The sequence below is a fragment of the Macrotis lagotis genome, chromosome 1 (assembly GCF_037893015.1).
Source record: "Macrotis lagotis isolate mMagLag1 chromosome 1, bilby.v1.9.chrom.fasta, whole genome shotgun sequence".
In the NCBI taxonomy this organism is placed as follows: Eukaryota; Metazoa; Chordata; class Mammalia; order Peramelemorphia; family Peramelidae; genus Macrotis; species Macrotis lagotis.
In genome coordinates, this window is record NC_133658.1 from 655,241,321 (window position 1) to 655,260,239 (window position 18,919).

The 18,919-nt window shown below is 35.9% G+C and overlaps 1 protein-coding gene across 5 annotated transcripts in view; it reads right to left on the minus strand.

Moving 5' to 3' along the window:
* Positions 1-4,200: 4,200 nt before the first annotated feature.
* The window catches only part of CCDC150 (coiled-coil domain containing 150), a 136,313-nt gene continuing 121,594 nt past the window's right edge, over positions 4,201-18,919 (minus strand). For 4 of the 5 annotated variants that reach the window (XM_074215427.1, XM_074215429.1, XM_074215425.1 and 1 more), the window contains exons 20-25: positions 16,301-16,495; positions 15,489-15,557; positions 15,230-15,391; positions 7,662-7,748; positions 5,768-5,899; positions 4,203-5,466 (exon numbers count right to left, since the gene is read on the minus strand). In XM_074215427.1, the coding sequence (XP_074071528.1) occupies positions 5,350-5,466; positions 5,768-5,899; positions 7,662-7,748; positions 15,230-15,391; positions 15,489-15,557; positions 16,301-16,495 (762 nt within the window). In that variant the 3' untranslated portion in view covers positions 4,203-5,349. Of the gene's footprint in view, positions 5,467-5,767; positions 5,900-7,661; positions 7,749-15,229; positions 15,392-15,488; positions 15,558-16,300; positions 16,496-18,919 lie in introns of all 5 variants that reach the window. The other variant, XM_074215430.1, reaches the window with a different exon arrangement.

Sequence of the window (18,919 nt, forward strand, 5' to 3'; positions counted from 1 at the left end):
GAGTTGAAACCCTACAGGGCAGCAGATGCAAAGCACCGTGGGCAGAAGCAATGAGAAGCATTAGGTGACCCTCCAGTTAGAGGGGAGAGGAGGCTGTTGTCAGTCAGGGCTTGAGTTATCAATTAGGGCTTAAAGAGAGTTTCTCCTGCTAGGCAGAGTAGCAGATGCAAACTGAGTTAATAGACATGGAAAGTGTTTACTTTGTTGTGTGTATGGAGTGTGTGGGGGGATACAAAGACAAAAGATAAGCCCTCCCCTCAAGGAGCTCACAGTTTAATGGGGGAACAAAAAAAATAAGGTACAATCTTTACACAGGATAAATAGGAAAATATATGAGAGAGAAGGTACTAGAATTATGAAGGGTTAGGATAGGCTTCTTGTAGAAGATGGGACTTAACTGGAAACCAAGGAAGGCAGTAGAAGAAGATGAAGAGGGAGAACATTCCAGGTGTGAGGGACATCAGGAGAAAATGTCCTGAGCTGAGATAGAAGGTCTTGTTCTTGGAATAGCAAGGAAGTCAGTGTCACTGCATGAAAGAGTCAAGTGAAAAGGAGAAAAAGTTAAGAAGACGGCTAAGGTAGGAAGGGACTAGTTGGAGGTCTTTGAATGTCTTGGGATTTTGTATTAGATCCTCGAGATGGTGAGAGCCTCTGGAGTTTGAGTGGGGAGGTGACAGTGGAACCTGCAATTTAGGAAAATCACTTTGGTGGCTGAATGATGGATTGAAAGTAGGTTGAGTCAGCCCTCCCTGAAAATAGGTTTGTTCTCTTCGACTTTGTCTTCTTGTATTCTTCTCTCCATTTATTATGGTGTTCACCCATTCTGCTGCTCTTGGCTTGTGTAACCTCAATTGAGGGAGTCCCAGGAACCTCAAGGTTCTTTGACCAGAACAAGCACCGTGAGGAGACCCCATGGTTTGACCCCAACTAACTAGATTTCTATTTTGAGCATAGAAGCTCTTTTCCCTTTATTCAACTCAGCACTTCCAGGTCTTCCACTACCCCCTTAATTCCCAATTGTAACCCCTTCTTTCATGTAGTTGTCAGTCTGGGTAGTCAGGATCAATTTGTTTTTGGTTTCCTCATTCAGACTGAATTGCTCCTTGTGTGTGGGGAGGCAGTAGGGGATTAAGCTGATCTCAGAATACAACTTTATGAACTTGTGTCAGCTGTGCCTGGTCTTCTGGGCAGCCTAGGAATAGTGAGATTGAGTGGGTCCTTGATATTCTTTGTTTATGCATTATTTTGAAGATTCATTTTTTAATTATAGCTTTGATGCATGCTTCTATAAGAAAAATTTATTTTCCACCAGTTTGTTGATATGATCTAAGTAGGCTTCATATACCTATTAGACTTAATGAAGATGTGTCTAATTCTACTATTATTGTTGTTTCTTCTCCAGGTTTCTTTTTTTTTCTCCTTAGCATCAATTGACAGTTGCATTACCTTCCTCCTCCTAATCCGTACTCCTATCCTAGTCCTTAGACTAGTCCCTAGTCCCTCCTCATCCCCTAACCCCCACAGCTTTGGCAGAAGCCATGCTTCTTTTTTAGATCTCTTATAGTCCCTAACCCAATGCTCATGCACTCAGTAGGTATTCCAAAATATGTTTAACTACACAAGCTAAATTAAAGAAACTATTACATGGGAATTATGAGTCTTACATAATTTTATGGCAGATTTATTATAGAAAATCTAGGCTATTAAACCAGGAAATTTGGGAAATGTCATGGAGATAGTTTGATTTGCTTCTAGAAAATCATTTGACAAAGTTTCTCCTGTTAGTCTTGTGAAAAAAGATGGATTTTGAATTGCTTGTATTAGTTATTAATGGTTATGTCAGCTTGAAAAGAGATCTCTAGAAAAGTACCCCAGGGATCTTTTGTTTGACCTCACTCAATAACTTGGATAAAGACATAAATGGTTTACTCATCAAATATACAAGGACCAAATTAGGCAGATTAGCTACACTGAATGACAGAATCAAGTGCCAAAAGGATCTTGACAGGCATTGAAAATGTTGGGCCAAATCCAGTAAGATGAAATTAAGGACAAATGTCATATATTTCTGTTAAAAAATAAAAGCAACTTAAGTACAAGAAGGCGAAGTTTGGTTAGATAAGTTTGCTCAAAAAGAGATACTGAAATTTTTAGAGGATTGCAAGTTCAATATTCACCAAAGTATTAGATGGCACCTATAAAATATGATGGGTTGCATTCAGAGAGGGATATTAGCTAGGATTACAAAGATGGCGATATTCTGTCAAACCATATCTGCTGCATTATGTTCAGTTCTGAGTCCTATGTTTTAGGAGGGGCATAGATAATCAGTTGAATATTCAGAGGAGAGTAATTAGAATGGTAAAAAAGCACATATGATCATGCCTTATAGGGACTGGGTTTAATGAACCAAGGGAGAAATAGTATGGAGAAAGGACAGCCTTCATTATGGAAAATGTGGGCTCATGTCCTTCCTCCAACATCTACCATTTGGCCTTGGACAAATAACAATTGAAACATCAACTAGATAACAAGAATACACAAAAATAACCTCCAGAATAAGATGAGAGTGCCCTCTCCTGCTATATAAAATTCTATCTGGTTTAATTAATTGTCCTTGTTTATGACCTAGCTTGTAAGTCTCTTATGAACAGGAATTTATACTTGGACATTTTTGGTACTTTGAAATGCCAATAATGATGTTGGACATATACTCCACAAGTATCATTGATTTTTTTTAATGGATATTTTCAATAGGGAGTCCTCATGCAATAATTTTAGCATACAGTGGATGGCAGTCATGACCCACAAACTTTGATATATGTGAGCTAGTCTGTTTTCCTAGTACAGGGAGCACCATAACCTTGCAAAAGTTTTTTTTTTTTAAATTAGGCTTGAGGGGCAGCTAGGTGGCACAGTGGATAGAGTACTGGCTCTGGAGTCAGGAGTACCTGAGTTCAAATCCAGCCTCAGATACTTAATAATTACCTAGCTGTGTGGCCTTGGGCAAGCCACTTAACCCCATTTGCCTTAAAAAAAAAAATAAAAATTAGGCTTGAGAGGCGGTGAGGTGGTGCAGTGGATAGAGCACCAACCCTGAAGTCAGGAGTACCTGAGTTCAAATTCGGCCTCGGACACTTAAGAATTACCTAGCTGTGTGGCCTTTGGGCAAGCCACTTAACCCCATTTCCCTTGCAAAAAAAAAAAATTAGGCTTGAAAGATTTTTTTTATTTAAGATGAAATTTTCAAAAATAGGTCTTCCTCTCAATATTCACCTATGTTCAGTCATTTGCACCTGCTCCCCCATCAGCATGCAAAGGGCACCCTGATACACCAGGAGTGACTTATTGAATTCCCTTAGATAGCCACTCTGACTGGCTCAATGAATTTCATTGTAACAGTATCCCAATAAATATGTCAAATGTTAAAAAAAACTACTACACTTGAGATTTGACAAATTATGATGCTCAATAATTTTTGCTGCTTTTTGTTTTGCTAATCTATCCAGCTAACCAGTTAAAGATTAGAGAGAAACAGAAATGGCACATTCCTAACTTATAATGGAACAACTCAACATTGTTGTAAATAAAGTCATGGTAGATTATCCTGTAGTCAACTCTAAAAATGTGTGAAGTATTTGTTTCCTTCTCTTGAAACCTGTTTGTTACCTCAGTTCTTATTTTCAGTGGGCATGGACACCCAGGAGGAGAAGTGTGAATCAGTGAATCATCTAAACATAGCTACCATTTTCTCTCTCTCTCTCTCTCTCTGAAAGTACACTTTTTTTCTCACAACATTGATGTTCAAATAGTTTAATCATGTTTGGGTGGGCAGATGGTCAGCTGTGATTCTTGTGCCTTCAGAACAATAAGTATTAATTTTATCTCGTTTTGGAAAAATGAAATTATCTTCCTTAAGAGAGTCCTGTTCATTGATTTGTTACAGGTTCCAAGGAATTGAATGGAAAAGTCAGATTCTTGTTAAATGATAACCTACTTGAGACATCTTTAGAATAATACAAATGAAAGTTGTGAAGAAATTAAGATATTCTTCTGCTTATTGTTTTGTACCATAAAAAAGCATTTGATTCAGGAGAGAAAAATGTCACCTTAAAAGACTTTCCTCTGATAAGGGAGTCCAGTGCAGATAGTAACTTAGATTCTTTGAAGGATGTAATGAGAGATAATCTTATTCTCCCTCCGATAATCTTTTTCTCCCTCTGATTATGTCAAATGAGGCATGAAATAGGATGACCCTATGCCCAGTGAAGATTTTTGCCATTGTCATCTAGGATATCCAAATGAAAGGATGAAATGAATTTTCTATCTACTTCCCCCTCTATATGGTGAGCTCCTCCATTACCTTAAGTCCTTGAACAAAACCAAATCTTCTCTAATAAGCTCCATAATAACTATTGTTGGATTTAATTATCCACTTAGAAAAATCAGGTGGGAGAAGAATGTTAACTAGTCTATGCCTTTTATTTTGGACAGATGATATATAAAGCTGGTTTATAGGTACATAGTTTTTGGACAAAAACTGAATAGATGGAGGAGAGTGGATGGGATTTTCCTTTGGATCCTGCAAAGCATTCCTAATGATCCCAAGATTTTACCTGAAGCAGAGGCTCATTTTTTCATATCAACATTCTTCTGGAAACACTCTGTGGCTGAGAATGAGTTGGAAGTATGTGGTAGGTATGAGTAAGGCCTTAACATGTTACCATCAAATTGCAGAGGAAATAAAATATATTCTCAGAGGACATTGTCAGAATAATATTTTCAGAAGATATTAGCATGAAAGGATACAAACTAGTTATATGGTAAAAGAGAGGGAAGAGATTTAGATAAAAGTCTCCACCATATAGGATGGATCTCATGAAAAATTTTCAGGGAAACATGTAGGAAAATAAGACACATTTACTTCAGAAATAGAGAGCTAATTTCTTCCCCTTATCGTTTAATGTCCACAGTTTTGTTTCATGAATTGCTTACAGGATATATTGGATGTTTTGGACTTTAAGATGCAACAAAAGCAGTCATCAAATTTAGTGTTCTGTAAGTGTATGTAATGGTGATTTAGATTTGAAATATTTTAAAGTATCCTATTAAAATTAGAAAGTATCCTATAGTATTCCTTATAAAATAACTAATAAATATGAACTTTATGGGTGGGCAATTTGGGCTTAGTTTTTTTTTTCTCTTGATAAAAAACAGTTCCTAAAAGGACAATCTTGAAGCAAAATCTTCAGCCAGCATCAAGAAATTCAAGTCAGCCAAAGTCCTGAGGCTCACATGATTAGGGAGCTGTCACAGCGATTTTAGATGCTTTTCTGTTGTTGGAAGTGATCACTTCCTCTCCATTTCTGATTGATACTTCTTGGACATGTATCTAAGCTGCTGTTTAGACTCCCAGCGGTGCAATGCGGACTGAGTAGGGACTCTATTATACCTTGAATTCCCATCCTGTTAAAGGTAAAACATAGAATAAATGTTATATAGCACACACTAAAGAGCAAAACTAATTTTGTGAAAGAAAGGTCCTGAACTTTTTACTTATTTATATCATATTAAAGCATCAGTATCAGTTTTAGTCAAATTTCAGAAGAAAAAAACATACGTCAAGAAATCTACTCTGTCATTGTTTATATTAATTTTTAAGTTAATTTTAATTTTTTAAATATTAGGTATAGTTGAGAAGATAGGAAACAGCTTTAGTAATTAGTTAATTAAAAATGATCCATTATGAAAATCAAGATGACCATACCGCAAAAGTTATATCCTCCTTCCATCTATTTTCCTGAGGAAGCTGCTGTAATCGGTTTTTGTTAAGCTCCAGTTGTAGGCCATCAAACTTACACTTAAACCAGCGATGAGCTTCTTCTAGGTTAGCTGTAATCTGAGAATATGAATGACTGGGAGTCAGAAAAAAAGGAATAGCCATAAATGTGACAAAGTATCTGACACAAAGCATATAGTTGGATAGAATAGGTCAAATTCTAAATTCATGTCTTAAAAGTTTCTTTTGGGGAAGGCGGCTAGGTGGTGCAATGGATAGAGCACCGGCCCTGGAGTCAGGAGTACCTGGCTTCAAATCCGGTCTCAAGACATTTAATAATTCCCTAGCTGTGTGCTCTTGGGCAAGCCACTTAACCCCATTTGCCTTGCAAAAAATTAAAAAAAGTTTCTTTTTTTTTTTAAACAACAGTTGATTTATACAAGATGATAGCCTCTGATGAAGGTTATATTTTGTTTCATGTTGCTAGCCTCTGAAAGACTTGCTACAAGTTGCTGTCTCAGATTTTTCTTGTAGTCCAAATCTGTGATTTCATCATTATTAGGAACTCTCAGTGAGGGAAAAATAACTTTTCCTTGACACAGATGGGCAACTTGTTTGAAACTATAATTTAGAGAGTTGATCAGAGCAGAGAGAAATTAAATGACTTGCTCATTGTCACACAATTTGTGTGTACCAAAGTCGGGGTGGGGAAACTTTTTTCTTCCAAGGGTCATTTGGATATTCATATCATTATTTACCTGCTATATTTGGCCAAACATTTAATTAATTCACCTCTAAAAAGTTCCTAGATTTATTGAATTTTGAGTCTCACCTGCAGTTACTGTGACAGTACCAGACCAAATGATTTTTGTGGGCCTCATATAGCCTGGACATTCCCTGCCCATGCACAAGAGGGAGAGCTTAAATCACATCTTCCTAATTCTAAAATCAGTCCTAGAGGTGCTAGGGTAGATGGTAATAAAGTCTCTATTCTAGACCTGCCTTCTCCGGTAAAGAGCAGGGCAGAGCAGTCTGAGTTCAAATCCTGTTTCAGATACTTATTAGTTAGGTTCTCCTGAGCAAATTACTTATTGTCTCTTTCTCAGTGTAAAATGAAGAAGCTGAACTTGGTGACCTTAAGAGATCTTTTAGCTCTATCTATGATCTTTATACTTTTTCCAATTTTATGAATTTCCAAATTATCAACATTAACTAGGGAAATATTATTGAATTTCTATAAATAGTTACTGCCTACAAAATGTCCTTTGAGGACAGGCTCTCTCAATGCTCCAGATCAAGGTGTCTTTGTGAGCTGTTGTGTGTTTCTACATGAAGGTCTTTGTATACTCAGAGGGCCTAGTCTAATGCAGATAACAAAAAGGATAAGTTTGCTTCTTTATTATTTTCCTGATATAATGCGGTTACATTGTTTGCCTTTAAAGAACTTAGGATAAAAGATGGATAGGATTTTTCCTTCTTTTCCCCAGAAAACAGAAAAGTCAAGACCATACTATATCCAAGTATGATTCATGATGTCTGATAGAAAACTTTAAATACTTACCAGTAAGAAAATAGCTTAAAATAAAACATCAGCGCTAAAAGACCAATGAACAATTCACTAATTATATTGTCAACAAATAATTACATTAGTTTAAATTTTCTTCTATAAAACCTGTCAATAAATATATGTTTGCTAATTTTAGAATTATATATTTTTAGTAGGTACTTGAGGAGAAATATCTAAGGATATGTTAATCAAGGCCCAAGGTCTTGCTAAGCTTAAAACTATCTGGGACAGAAAATCTACTAATGGTAGACATTTGGTCAAAGAAAGAGACTAAAACACCTGTACCTTTTTATAATGTCCATACTTCTGGCTCACCTGTTCCGATTCCATGCTGGCTTCTTTCAGTTTATGTTCTGTTAATTCTTTGCATTTTCTTAGGCGTCTAATTGTTTCTTCCATTTCCTGTGCAGAGGAAAGTGATGCAAAGATAGTTTTTAAAATACCATTTCTGGGGGGGGGGGGGCGTCTAGGTGGTGCAGTGGATAAAGCACCAGCCCTGGAGTCAAGGAGTACCTGGGTTCAAATCCAGTCTCAGACACTTAATGTGGCCTTGGGCAAGCCACTTAACCCCATTTGCCTTGCAAAAAAAGTAATAAAATAAAATAAAATACCATTTCTGTTCATTGAGTAAGTAGCTTTGGCAGCAAATAGGCAAAAAATAAAAGTGTGAAAGGATAAGCCTAGCCAATGAGATGGAAGCAGTAAGAGTAGGAATTGTGATTGCTTCAGGCAGGCTGACTCTGTCTGCCAAGAGAAAGAAGGTGGGGGAGATACTTTAAAATTCTTTTGTATTTCATTATTTTCCATTTATATATGTAATTATATAATAAAATAATAATTTAATTTAATACTTAAATTAAAAAATTAAGTTCCAAATTCTCCTTTCTCCTTATCCCTGTGCCTCCTTGAGAAGGCAAGCAGTTTGATATCAGTTACACATGTGAAGTCATGTAAAACATATTTCCATATTAGTCATACTACAAAAGAAAACACAAAAAATAAAAATAAATAAGCAAAAATACTATGCTTCAATCTGCATTCAGAATTTATCAGTTCTCTCTCTCTGGAGGTGGATGGCATTTTTCATCCAAAGTCCTTTGGAACTGTCTCTGGTCATCATCTTGATCAAAGTAGTTAAGTGTTTCACAGGTGATTATTCTTCCTCTATTGCTGTTGTCATGTGCAATGTTTTCCTGGATCTGCTGACTTCATTTTGCATCAATTGCATCAATTCATGTACGTCTTTCTGAAACCATACTGCTCATAGTTTGTTATAGCCACACTAGTGTTCCATCACAATCATATACCTCAACTTCTTCAGCCATTCCCCAACTAATGGGCATTCCCTCAATTTACAATTCTTTGCCACTTTCGAAAGAGTTGCTATAAATACATACATATGTGTGTGTGTGTGTGTGTGTGTGTGTGTAATTGATACAGATAGGTCCTTTTCCCTTTTCTTTGATCTCTTTGGGATACAGATCTAGTTCTGTTAATGTGGCTTCCAAAAGAATGCACAATTCTAAATCCCTTGGAAATTGTTCTAAATTGTTCTCCAGAATGTGTATCCTATTTTTCCACATGTTCAGTTTTTTTCATTTTTCTTTTTTGTCATTTCAGCCACCCTGATAGATGAGGAACAGTATCTCAGACTTTTTAAAATTTGCATTTTTGAAATCAGTAGTGATTTAGAGTAATTTTTCACATTAATATTGATAACTCTGGTTTCTTCTTCTGAAAAGTACATGTTCAACTGGGAAATGACTCTTTAAAATAAATTTGTCTCAGTTCTCTATATATTTGAGAAATGAGATCTTTATCAGAGAGTAAAAGTTTTTCCCAGTTTTCTACTTTCCTTTTAATTTTGGTTGCATAAATTCTAAATGTGCAAAAGATTTTTAAATTCATTTAATCAAAATTATTCATTTTATATCCTGTGATACTCTCTATCTCTTGTTTGGTCATAAACTCTTCCTTTACCCATACATCTGACAGGTAAAATATTCCATGCTCCTCTAATTTGCTTATGATATCATCTTTATATAGAAATAATTTATCCATTTAGACCTTATGAATGTGAGATTGCTGGTCTATACCTAATTTTGGCCAAACTGCTTTCCAGTTTTCCAAACAATTTTTTTTAGATTTTTGCAAGGCAAATGGGGTTAAGTAGCTTGCCCAAGGCCACACAGCTAGGTAATTATTAAGTGTCTGAGACTGGATTTGAACCCAGGTACTCCTGATTCCAGGGCCGGTGCTTTATCCACTACGCCACCGCCACCTAGCCACCTTTGCCAAACAATTTTTGTCAAACATTAAGTTCTTACCCCAAAAGCTTGGACTTTTAAGTTTATTAAATGTTTGATTATATTGCCATTTACTACTGTGTATTGTGTACTGACTTATTTTATTGATCTACCACTCTGTTTCTTAGAATCAGATGATTGCCACTTTGCGACATAGTTTGAAATTGGAACTGCTTATCTGTCTTTCTTTACATTTTTTCCATTGATTTCATTCACTTTATATTTTTGACCTTTTGTTCTTCTACATAACTATTTTTTCCTAACTCTTTAAAATAACTTTTTGGTAATTTGATTGGTATGGCACTGAATAAGTAAATTAACAGGTAAAATTGTTATTTTTCATTATAGTGACTCAGGCTGTCCAAGCAATTAACATTTCTCCAATTGTTTAAAACCTTATATTCTTTGAAATTATTTTGTTCATGTAGAACCAATTTTTAACATTTTTTTAAATTTTGAGTTCTTAATTCTCTCCCTCCCCTGTTTTCTTTGAGAATGAAAACAATTTGCTATAGATTACTTGTGTATGGTCATTCAAAATATATTTCCATATTAGTCATTTTGCAAAAGAAAACATTAAAAAACAAGAAAAATAAAAAAAGTAAATTACATTTGTATTCAGACTCCATCAGTTCTTTCTCTGGAGGTGGAGAGCATTTGCATCATAAGTCCTCTGAAATTCTTTGATCATTGTACTGTTAGAGAATAACTAAGTCATTCATAGTTGGATCATCGTAAATTATTGCTGTTACTGTTTTCTGGTTCTTCTCATTTTACTTTGTATCAGTTCAAAGAGGTTTTCCTAAGTTTTTCTGGAACCATCCTGCTCTTAATTTCTTATAGAACAATAGTATTTCATCACAATCATATACCACAACTTATTCAATCATTCCTCAATTTATAGGCATCTCTTCAATTTCCAATTATTTGCTACCACAAAAAGAACTATCATAAATCTTTTTGAACATATAGGTCCCTTTTATTTTCCATTAATCTTTTTGGAATCCAAACCTATTAATGATATTTCTGGGTAAAAGATTATGTTTAGTTTAGGCATAGTGGGAGAAGTAATTTTAAAAAATTTTCCTTTTAAAATAATATTTTTTCCTCTGGTTACATGTAAAAGAATTTTTAACATTAAAAAGAATTTGATTTCCAAATTTTCCCTCTCCCTCCCTCACCTCTCTGCTACCTGAAACAATAAGCAATTTTTAGTAGGTTACACATGTTGCATCATGCAAAACATATTACTATTTTAGTCATTTTGTGATAGAAGACACAGATGCAGTTATAATTCTTAGACCATAGGAAAACAAAATTTTTGGATATTTCAGGTCCAAATAGGAATAATTGTCTTTTCTTCAAAATAGGCTCCTGTATTGCACTTTCTTTTTTAATTTGATGTCCCTGCTATTCTTGGAAATCTCTAGGTTCATAACTCTGGTGTTAAACTCAGCCCTTCATTCTCCTTCACCCCATTTAACTAATCAAGTACCAAATATTATTTTTATCTCCACTACATCTATTACATAGAACTCCTCTGTACACATGCATTCATATCTTATTTCAGGTCTTTATCACCTCTTGCTTGGATTATTCCAATTGCTTCCCAAGAGAGTCAGGATTCTACACTTATACTCAAGCCATATACTCAAGTCACCATAATATTCCATAAGCATAGAATTGACCACATAAGTCCTTTCCCTACTGAAGAAACTTGAGAAAGTTATCTATAATAGGTGCTCCTTTTTTGTCCTAAATCTGGTTTATTAAATGCTAAGTTTATAGCCAGGTGCTTAGTGGTCCGAATGCTGGATCCAGTTGCTAAGACTCATCTTCCTGAGTTCAAATCTGGTATTAGACATTTAATAGTTGTGTGATCCTGGGCAAGTCACCTAAGCATGTTTGGTTCAGTTTTCTTATCTCTAAGATGAACTGGAGAAGGAAACAACAGCAAACCACTGCAGTATCTCTGCCAAGAAAATCCTAATTAGGGCCACAGAGTCAGACATGACTGACACAACTGAGCAATAACAACTAGAAGTCCACAAATTAAAATTCATTGAAGGTAATGATGCAGTTGGAGGTTACTGGAACTTCTCCAAGCAGCAGGATGAGATCCACCAGTAGGAATATGATGGAACTTGTGAGTTTTTCTGGCAGAGGTCTCTATCATCTCTTTGTGTGCACGGGTCTGGTGATCAACTAAGTATCAGGCTATGTTTGAAAGTTTTAGGAAATGAGTCAATTAGAATAACCTAAAAGAGTTTACAGTAGGAGTTCAAGACCCTCAGGGCCCTATAGCACTCTGAAGATACCTAGCAAACTCTAGATGATCAAAACCAAGATGCTCAGTTTTACCATAGACTACACCTTTGGAGGTGGATGCTTCCACCTGCCAGAGTGAATGTAAATCTGGTAGATGAAATAACCTTCTTTAGTCTTGTAAGCCAATTTGTGAGCTTTATCAAGTCTTGTTGATGGGGGAATGTCCCATCAACCGGATAGAGAGAATGTAGGTAACTGGTGGTACTGCCAGCAACCCACCTGCTGAAGAAACAATGTCATCTGTTTCTCTTTTTCCTTATAATTCTTAGATGTATTTCTAAGACTCTGTATTTACACCTTCCCACAATCTACTTTCTTTTTAATTGTTTACTGCCTAGTTTCTAACATCATCATTCAGAACAACTTTCTCCACAGTTACTAACCATCTCTCAATAGACAAATCCATGACCTTTTCTCAAATACTTGGGATTCTTGACCTTTATGCAGCTTTTTTCCCTGATACTCTCACATTTTTGTGTCCCTATTCTATCCTAATTCTCCACTTACCCTCTAACCACTCCTCCTCAGTCTCCCTTGCTGGATTTTTGTCCACCCAGTTGTCCAAAAGACATGGATATCTCCCAAGGATCTGTACAGGGTCCTCTTTTCTTCTCTATTACTTCACTTTGTGGCTTCATCAGCTCCCATGGATTCAGGGATCACCCCTATGTTGATGATTCTCAAATTACAACCCAGCTTTAACTTCTCTAATGACCTCCAGATGTAGATCTCTGTGTCCACTATGGGACCTTAAATTTAATCTGTCTAAAACTGAACTTTTCTTTCTTCTCACAATCTCCCCTCTTCCTAACTTCCCTATTACTCTCCTGGGCATTACTTCTAGTAATTACTTCTAGTCTGAGTGACTGGAAGTATGGTAGTGTCAGGTGTCATCCTCAACTCCGTAGTTCATCTTATCCTCCATCTTTAATTTGTGGCCAAGGCCTTTTGTAATATTTCTTATCTCCACTCTCTTCTCTTCTCTGACACTGAGACCACCCAGATACTTACTGGCCCTCATGATTTCATGGTTAGCTTAGCGCAAAAGGATACTGGTTGGTCTCTCTCTCTCTGCTATAAGTCCATCCACTACTTAGCTGTTAAAGTGAAATTCCTAAACTACATCACACCTCCATTCAATAAATTTGTGACTCTCCATTACTTCCAGGATAGAATATAAAATTTCTTTTTTTTTTAAACATTTAAAGATCTTCAAACCTCTCTCTCCCTGTTAACTGTCCAATGCATGTACTTTATCATCCAGTAACACCAGTCTCCTTTTTGTTCCTCACACAAGATGCTTCCATATTTGGCTGTGAGGATTTTCTCTGGCTGTTTTCTCATAGATGACTCTTAGTTTCCCTAGCTTCTTTTCAGTCCCCATTAAAGTTCTACCTTGTCCAAGAAGTTTATTTTAATCCTCCTTAATTCCAATGTTTTCCTTCTGTTGATTATTTCCAATTTATTCTGTTTAAAGCTTGTTTGTAGAAAGGTTATTTCTGTGTTATCTCATCCATGACTGAGTTCCTTGAAGGCAGGGAACTGCCTTATGCCCATCTTTGTATCCTTAAACTCAGCATAGTGACTGCTACATGTTGTCCAGTCATTTCAGTCATGTCTGACTCATAATCCAATTTGGGGTTTTCTTGGCAGAGATATTGGAGTGGTTTGCCATTTCCTTCTCCAGTTCTTTTGACAGAGTAGGAAACTGAGGCAAACAGGATTAAATGACTTACCCAGGGTCACACAGCTAGTAAGTGTCTGAGTTTGAATTTGTATTCAGGTCTTCTGATTCCAGACCTGGCATGTTATCCACTGTGTCACCTAGCTGCCCTGACTTATATATGTATATATAAGTCTATAGTGGACACTTAAAATATTGTTTGACTGTTCTATTATCTCTAGAATAAAATATAAAATTCTTTGTCTCATAAAGGCCCTCTTTCATAACATGATCCCAATCCATCTTTTCAACCTGGATATAGTATTCCTTTCCTATTATTCTACAGTATAACCCATACTGAACTTCCGCTTTTCACACATGATTCCATTTGGTGTCTTTATCCCTGGAATGTACTAATTTTTCACCTCTGTCTCACCAAATCCCTCACTTCTTTCAAGATGAAGCCCATGTTCATGATTTCATAAAAACTTGGAAAGACTTATATGAATTGATGCAGAGTGAAGTGACGAGAATCAGTGGAACAGTAAACACAGTAACAGCAATGTTATGCAATGATGAACTGAGAACAATTTAGCTCTTCTCAGCAAATACAATGATCAATGACAATCCCAAAGGATCATGGTGAAAGATTCTATCTGCCTCCAGAGAAAGAACTGACAAAATCTAAAAACAGACTGAAGCAACTATTTTTGATTTTCTTTCATTATTCTTTTTTGGGGGGGAGGGGTAGAGTTTTCTTCCACAAAATGTTTACTGTCTTAGGATGGGGAGGGCAGGGAGGAGGGAGGGAGAAAATGTGCAATTCAAAAAAAAGAACATTAAAATTGTAATTGGAGAAAAATAAAATATTTAAAAAAAAGATATAGATCATCTCTACCTTTTACCTAAAACCTTTCTTTGTATAATAAATATCAAATTACTTGCCTTCTCAAGGAGAGTGGAAGAATGGGAGGGAGGGAGAGAATTTGGACCTCAAAATTTTTAAAAATGGAAGTTAACTTTTAATATGTAATTAGGAACTATTTAGCAAAATATATAAAAATTTATTATTAATCTTTCTTGATTCTCTCAAGATCTTCCCTCCATAACTACTTTACATTAACTATGCATGTATTTATTCTAGATATATTTATAAAGACACATGTGGATTCACCCAATAGAATGTAAGCTCCTTGAGAGCAAAAGAAATTTTATTTATTGAATTTTCTGTTCCTAGCATTCAGAACAATTATAGCCCCAGACCTGTTGATATTACTAGAATAGCAATACTTTCTATATATAGAAATTAAGAAGTAGGAAGACCCTGAAAATATATCACAGATAACTTTTGAGGCCACATTTAGTTAACTATATTTTAAGAAAAATGGACTTTTTTCTAATACCCTATTAGTGTTAAGTTTTTGGAAGTCAATGTTATCATCTCCTCTCAGGTATTACTAGGGGTAGACTCAAACTTTATAATTGTTTATATGAGGATGAATCAAAGTTCTCTACCATATTCAGAAATGTATCACCTGTTATGTTGGGCTTCAGCTTACAATCTGATCTAAACAGAAGCTCTTTACCTGGCATCGGATCTGCATCTCTTGTCTTACTTTTCGTTCTGCCTCTAGTTGTAGTCCTTGCTGTTTATTTCGCACTGAGAAATCATATTGACTCTTTGCTAATATCTGCATTTCCCGCTGTAGAGTGGCCATTTCAGTCACAAATTTCTGGATACTCAATGACTGGAAAGTCACAGGCACAGAAGATTTAAATGATCATGAGCAAGTATAGGATTTTTCTATTCCAGAATAAACACAAAGTTAGTAAAAAGTAATCTACCTGTTCATAATTCTTTTTCTGATATTGATCCTTAATTAGTTCCATTTGCCTCAATTCTGCTTCTATTTGCTGAAAATAAATGGGGAATAATGTAAGTAAGATCATGGAAAATTCATTTGCCTAATTTGCCATAGATGCATAGGATGCGAGAACCAAAAAGCATGAGTATGTTTTTCTTCACTTCTGACTGACACTGAAGAACAAGCTCCAATTCAATCAATGTGAGAAGGATGGTTCAGTGGTCAGTAAATAACAGTATTTTACCAGTATCTTCACATCAATATTTACTTTTGGGAGAAAAAAATGTAGACTGTTCATTTTTCATCCTAGTGCTTTTCTGGAGTTTATAGTCTCCAGATACTCACATTCAGATTCCTCCATCATTTCAAGAGGTCATCCAGGAAATTCTAATCATTTTGCACTCAGGTGCTTTCCTGGACTTTATCATCTCCAGAAATTCATTCTGAAAGATGAAATAAAGTCTGAAATTCTCATCTCCTCAGATCACTTTCCACCTTTGCTGTAGGACTTAATGATACTCTGGTATTTGAATATTTTATTTGATTGTGAGCTTCAAAGACTGCCTCACACCTATCTTTGTATCCCCAGGGCTTAGCTCAGGGCTTAACCTGGGACCTGAGATTTAATAAACATTTCTTGACTCTGTTTCAAAACAGTTTTTCCATTTCCCAGATGTTGCTAATCTTGCCCAAGGCTATTAAATATTCTGAGAATTTCTCTTCCCGGCATTAATTGCTTATATTTTAGTCCAGGGGGACTGTGTTAACAGATAATTCCTTGAGGCAGACCACCTTCATTCTTTGAGTGTTCTGGACATTTTGAGCTCTGGAAGACAAGTGATGTCTGATCTGGCTCTTCTGGCTCTTTAATTTCTCCTTGAGACTGGCTACTGATTTTTCTAGATCTGATGCTTTCTGTCGAAGCTCTCTGTTGGACCGGGCCACTTCCACTGCTCTGGAGTTGGCATCATCAAGGGCTTTCTTCAGCTATACAACAAAGATAAAATCATGAGGATACTTTCACCTTCCATTTCAGTTTCTTAACTTTATATCAGCAAATTTACAGTTGTTTCCTTCTCTTATATTCTTTTTAACAGAGAGGTTGAATGTCTTATTGTGGTATAGAGGTTAGAGACTATGTCAGAAATTTTTTATACCAAGTTAGAAAGGCTCCAAGAGTGGGCACAGTTAGTACAAGAGGGTCATCACCAAGGCTGAATACTGAGTGATGATTTTTTAAGCCCTAGCAACTTTTGAAAGCCATCTATTAAAAAGGTGTTTTATAATATATCTTGGTAGAAGTATGATCACAGATCACTGAAGTACTGAAACATTTACCCTGGTCCCCAAAATTAGCCAAGAATCTAACTCAAAAATCTTCCAGAAGTGAAGTTCTGAAAACAATCCGAGAACAATTTAAGGCATTCTTATGGTCCAGCATCAACAGCTCTTGTTTAATTCTGGAGATCAGTGTTTAAAAAAAAAGGGTCTTAAGACAATAGTCTTGGGGTTTAGAGTTGATATAATATAATATTCACCTTTGAATCTTGGGTATTATGGAAATCTTGGAAGATTTGAATCTTCTAGCTTTTTAATTTCTCCTTGTCACTAATATTTTTTTTCTAACTACTGCTTCTATTGAAGGTTTCTGTTGATTCACAAATTCCCAAACCAAAGGATCCCTTTCCCTATTTAAACAAAGAAGTGCAAAGTATCTTGCTCGATACACTAGAGACAATTCCACCCCCAACATTTACACCAAAGTTTTAGTTCATATCAACATCTAAAGGATATTGCCCTTGGATGTCTCACTATCATGTCAAAATCTAAGATTATCTAAAGGCGGGGGTTGATCAAAGGAGCTCCCAATCATAATCAACTTGTTGAAATTAGAATGTGGGAGCTTTTAGGACTTTTGACTGTGTTTTATGGAGAGTATGGATATGCCTTTGATACCTCCTGGAGAATGGGTTTCATTGTTGGTTCCATCCAAGAGATGAATTGGTTAAGACCACTTTTGGAAAAAGCCATCTGCTTTCACTGACCAGTGAAATGGAGTTTATAGTCCTTTTTGATCCTTTCTTTTTGGAGTGATACTATGATCACATTAGAACCAAGAGTGGAACCTCAGAAGGCAGACTTTAGGCAATAGAACAGAGCTGTGACAAGTACTCATCTGCATGATCTAGACTTGGATAATGCAAAATTCCTAACCCAGGCATGGAAAGGCATTGGAGTAACTGCCCAACCACAAGGCAGTAATGGAGAAGGGAACCTCCTGGCCAAGTGGTGAGAGATACTGGGGTTTCCCCTTGAGAATACCCAAGATTGAGAGTCCCAGAATGACATTCTAGTAAGAGAAGGGTGATTTCCTCAGCATCTCTTGTCCTGGGGACACCTGGTAAATGGGGTTCCAAGTTAAAAAATTTGGATATCTGTCCTTCTATAAAAAAGGGGAACTTGAGAATAGTATATCTTGATACCAGGGTATAAAGCTAGGATATGAAAAATCTAATGATTTGAATTTTGCCTCTCCTAGTTATTCAGACTGTGAAAATCTGATGGAAAAGGGTTTGTCTGTCTATAAATCCCACTACTCTGAGGGCTTAGACTAAGATTTCTCTGTAGGTGTTAGTAATCCCATGTTTTTCTGTCTGGAGAGGATCTCAAATCAGAAGGTTCTACTATCAATCCGAGAGACCCTGTAGATACCCCTATGCAAAATGGAACTCACAGAAAAATGAGGGGACAGTCCTAGTGACAACATAAAATTCATTTTTCTTCCTAGGGGTGTCTAAACCACAGGGTGATTTTCTGAATCTGGAAGACTTTAAGACCTTAGTGGAAATTAAGAATCATAGGAGGAAATAGGAGGAAATCATAGGAGGAAAATTATGCTGATTTTTTTGTTTTTTGTTTCTTTCTGGGGGATAGAATGATTTCCAGTGTCTGTTAAATGCAAGAGCTATTTGCCCTTCTGGAAACTGAGACATGAGCCTTATATTCTGAGATTTCACAAAAACTTCAAGTGAGGGTCTACAAAGCAAAAATGGTGGTGATTTTTTTTTGATCTAGTAAAACGTATTAAATTGAAAAAATAATAAAAAGAGATTCATTTCCATTTTTCATTCTTTTGCCTTTTAAGTTCAAAATTCTTAAATTGACTAATTTAACTTTTCTTCCTCTTTTGTTCTATATATTCATTTTAGTCATCAATTTGTGTGATTCTTCTACTGAAATATCTAGGTTGATCTTTCATTATCCCAACACTAATCTATTCTAACTTCATGGTTAGATAATTCAATAGTTTCACTAACTACAGCCTTTCTCCATTCCTCTCCAGTCTACATAATAATATCAGATTTTTATTTCAATGAATCTGAAATTTTGCATCAGTTCATACAAGTCTTC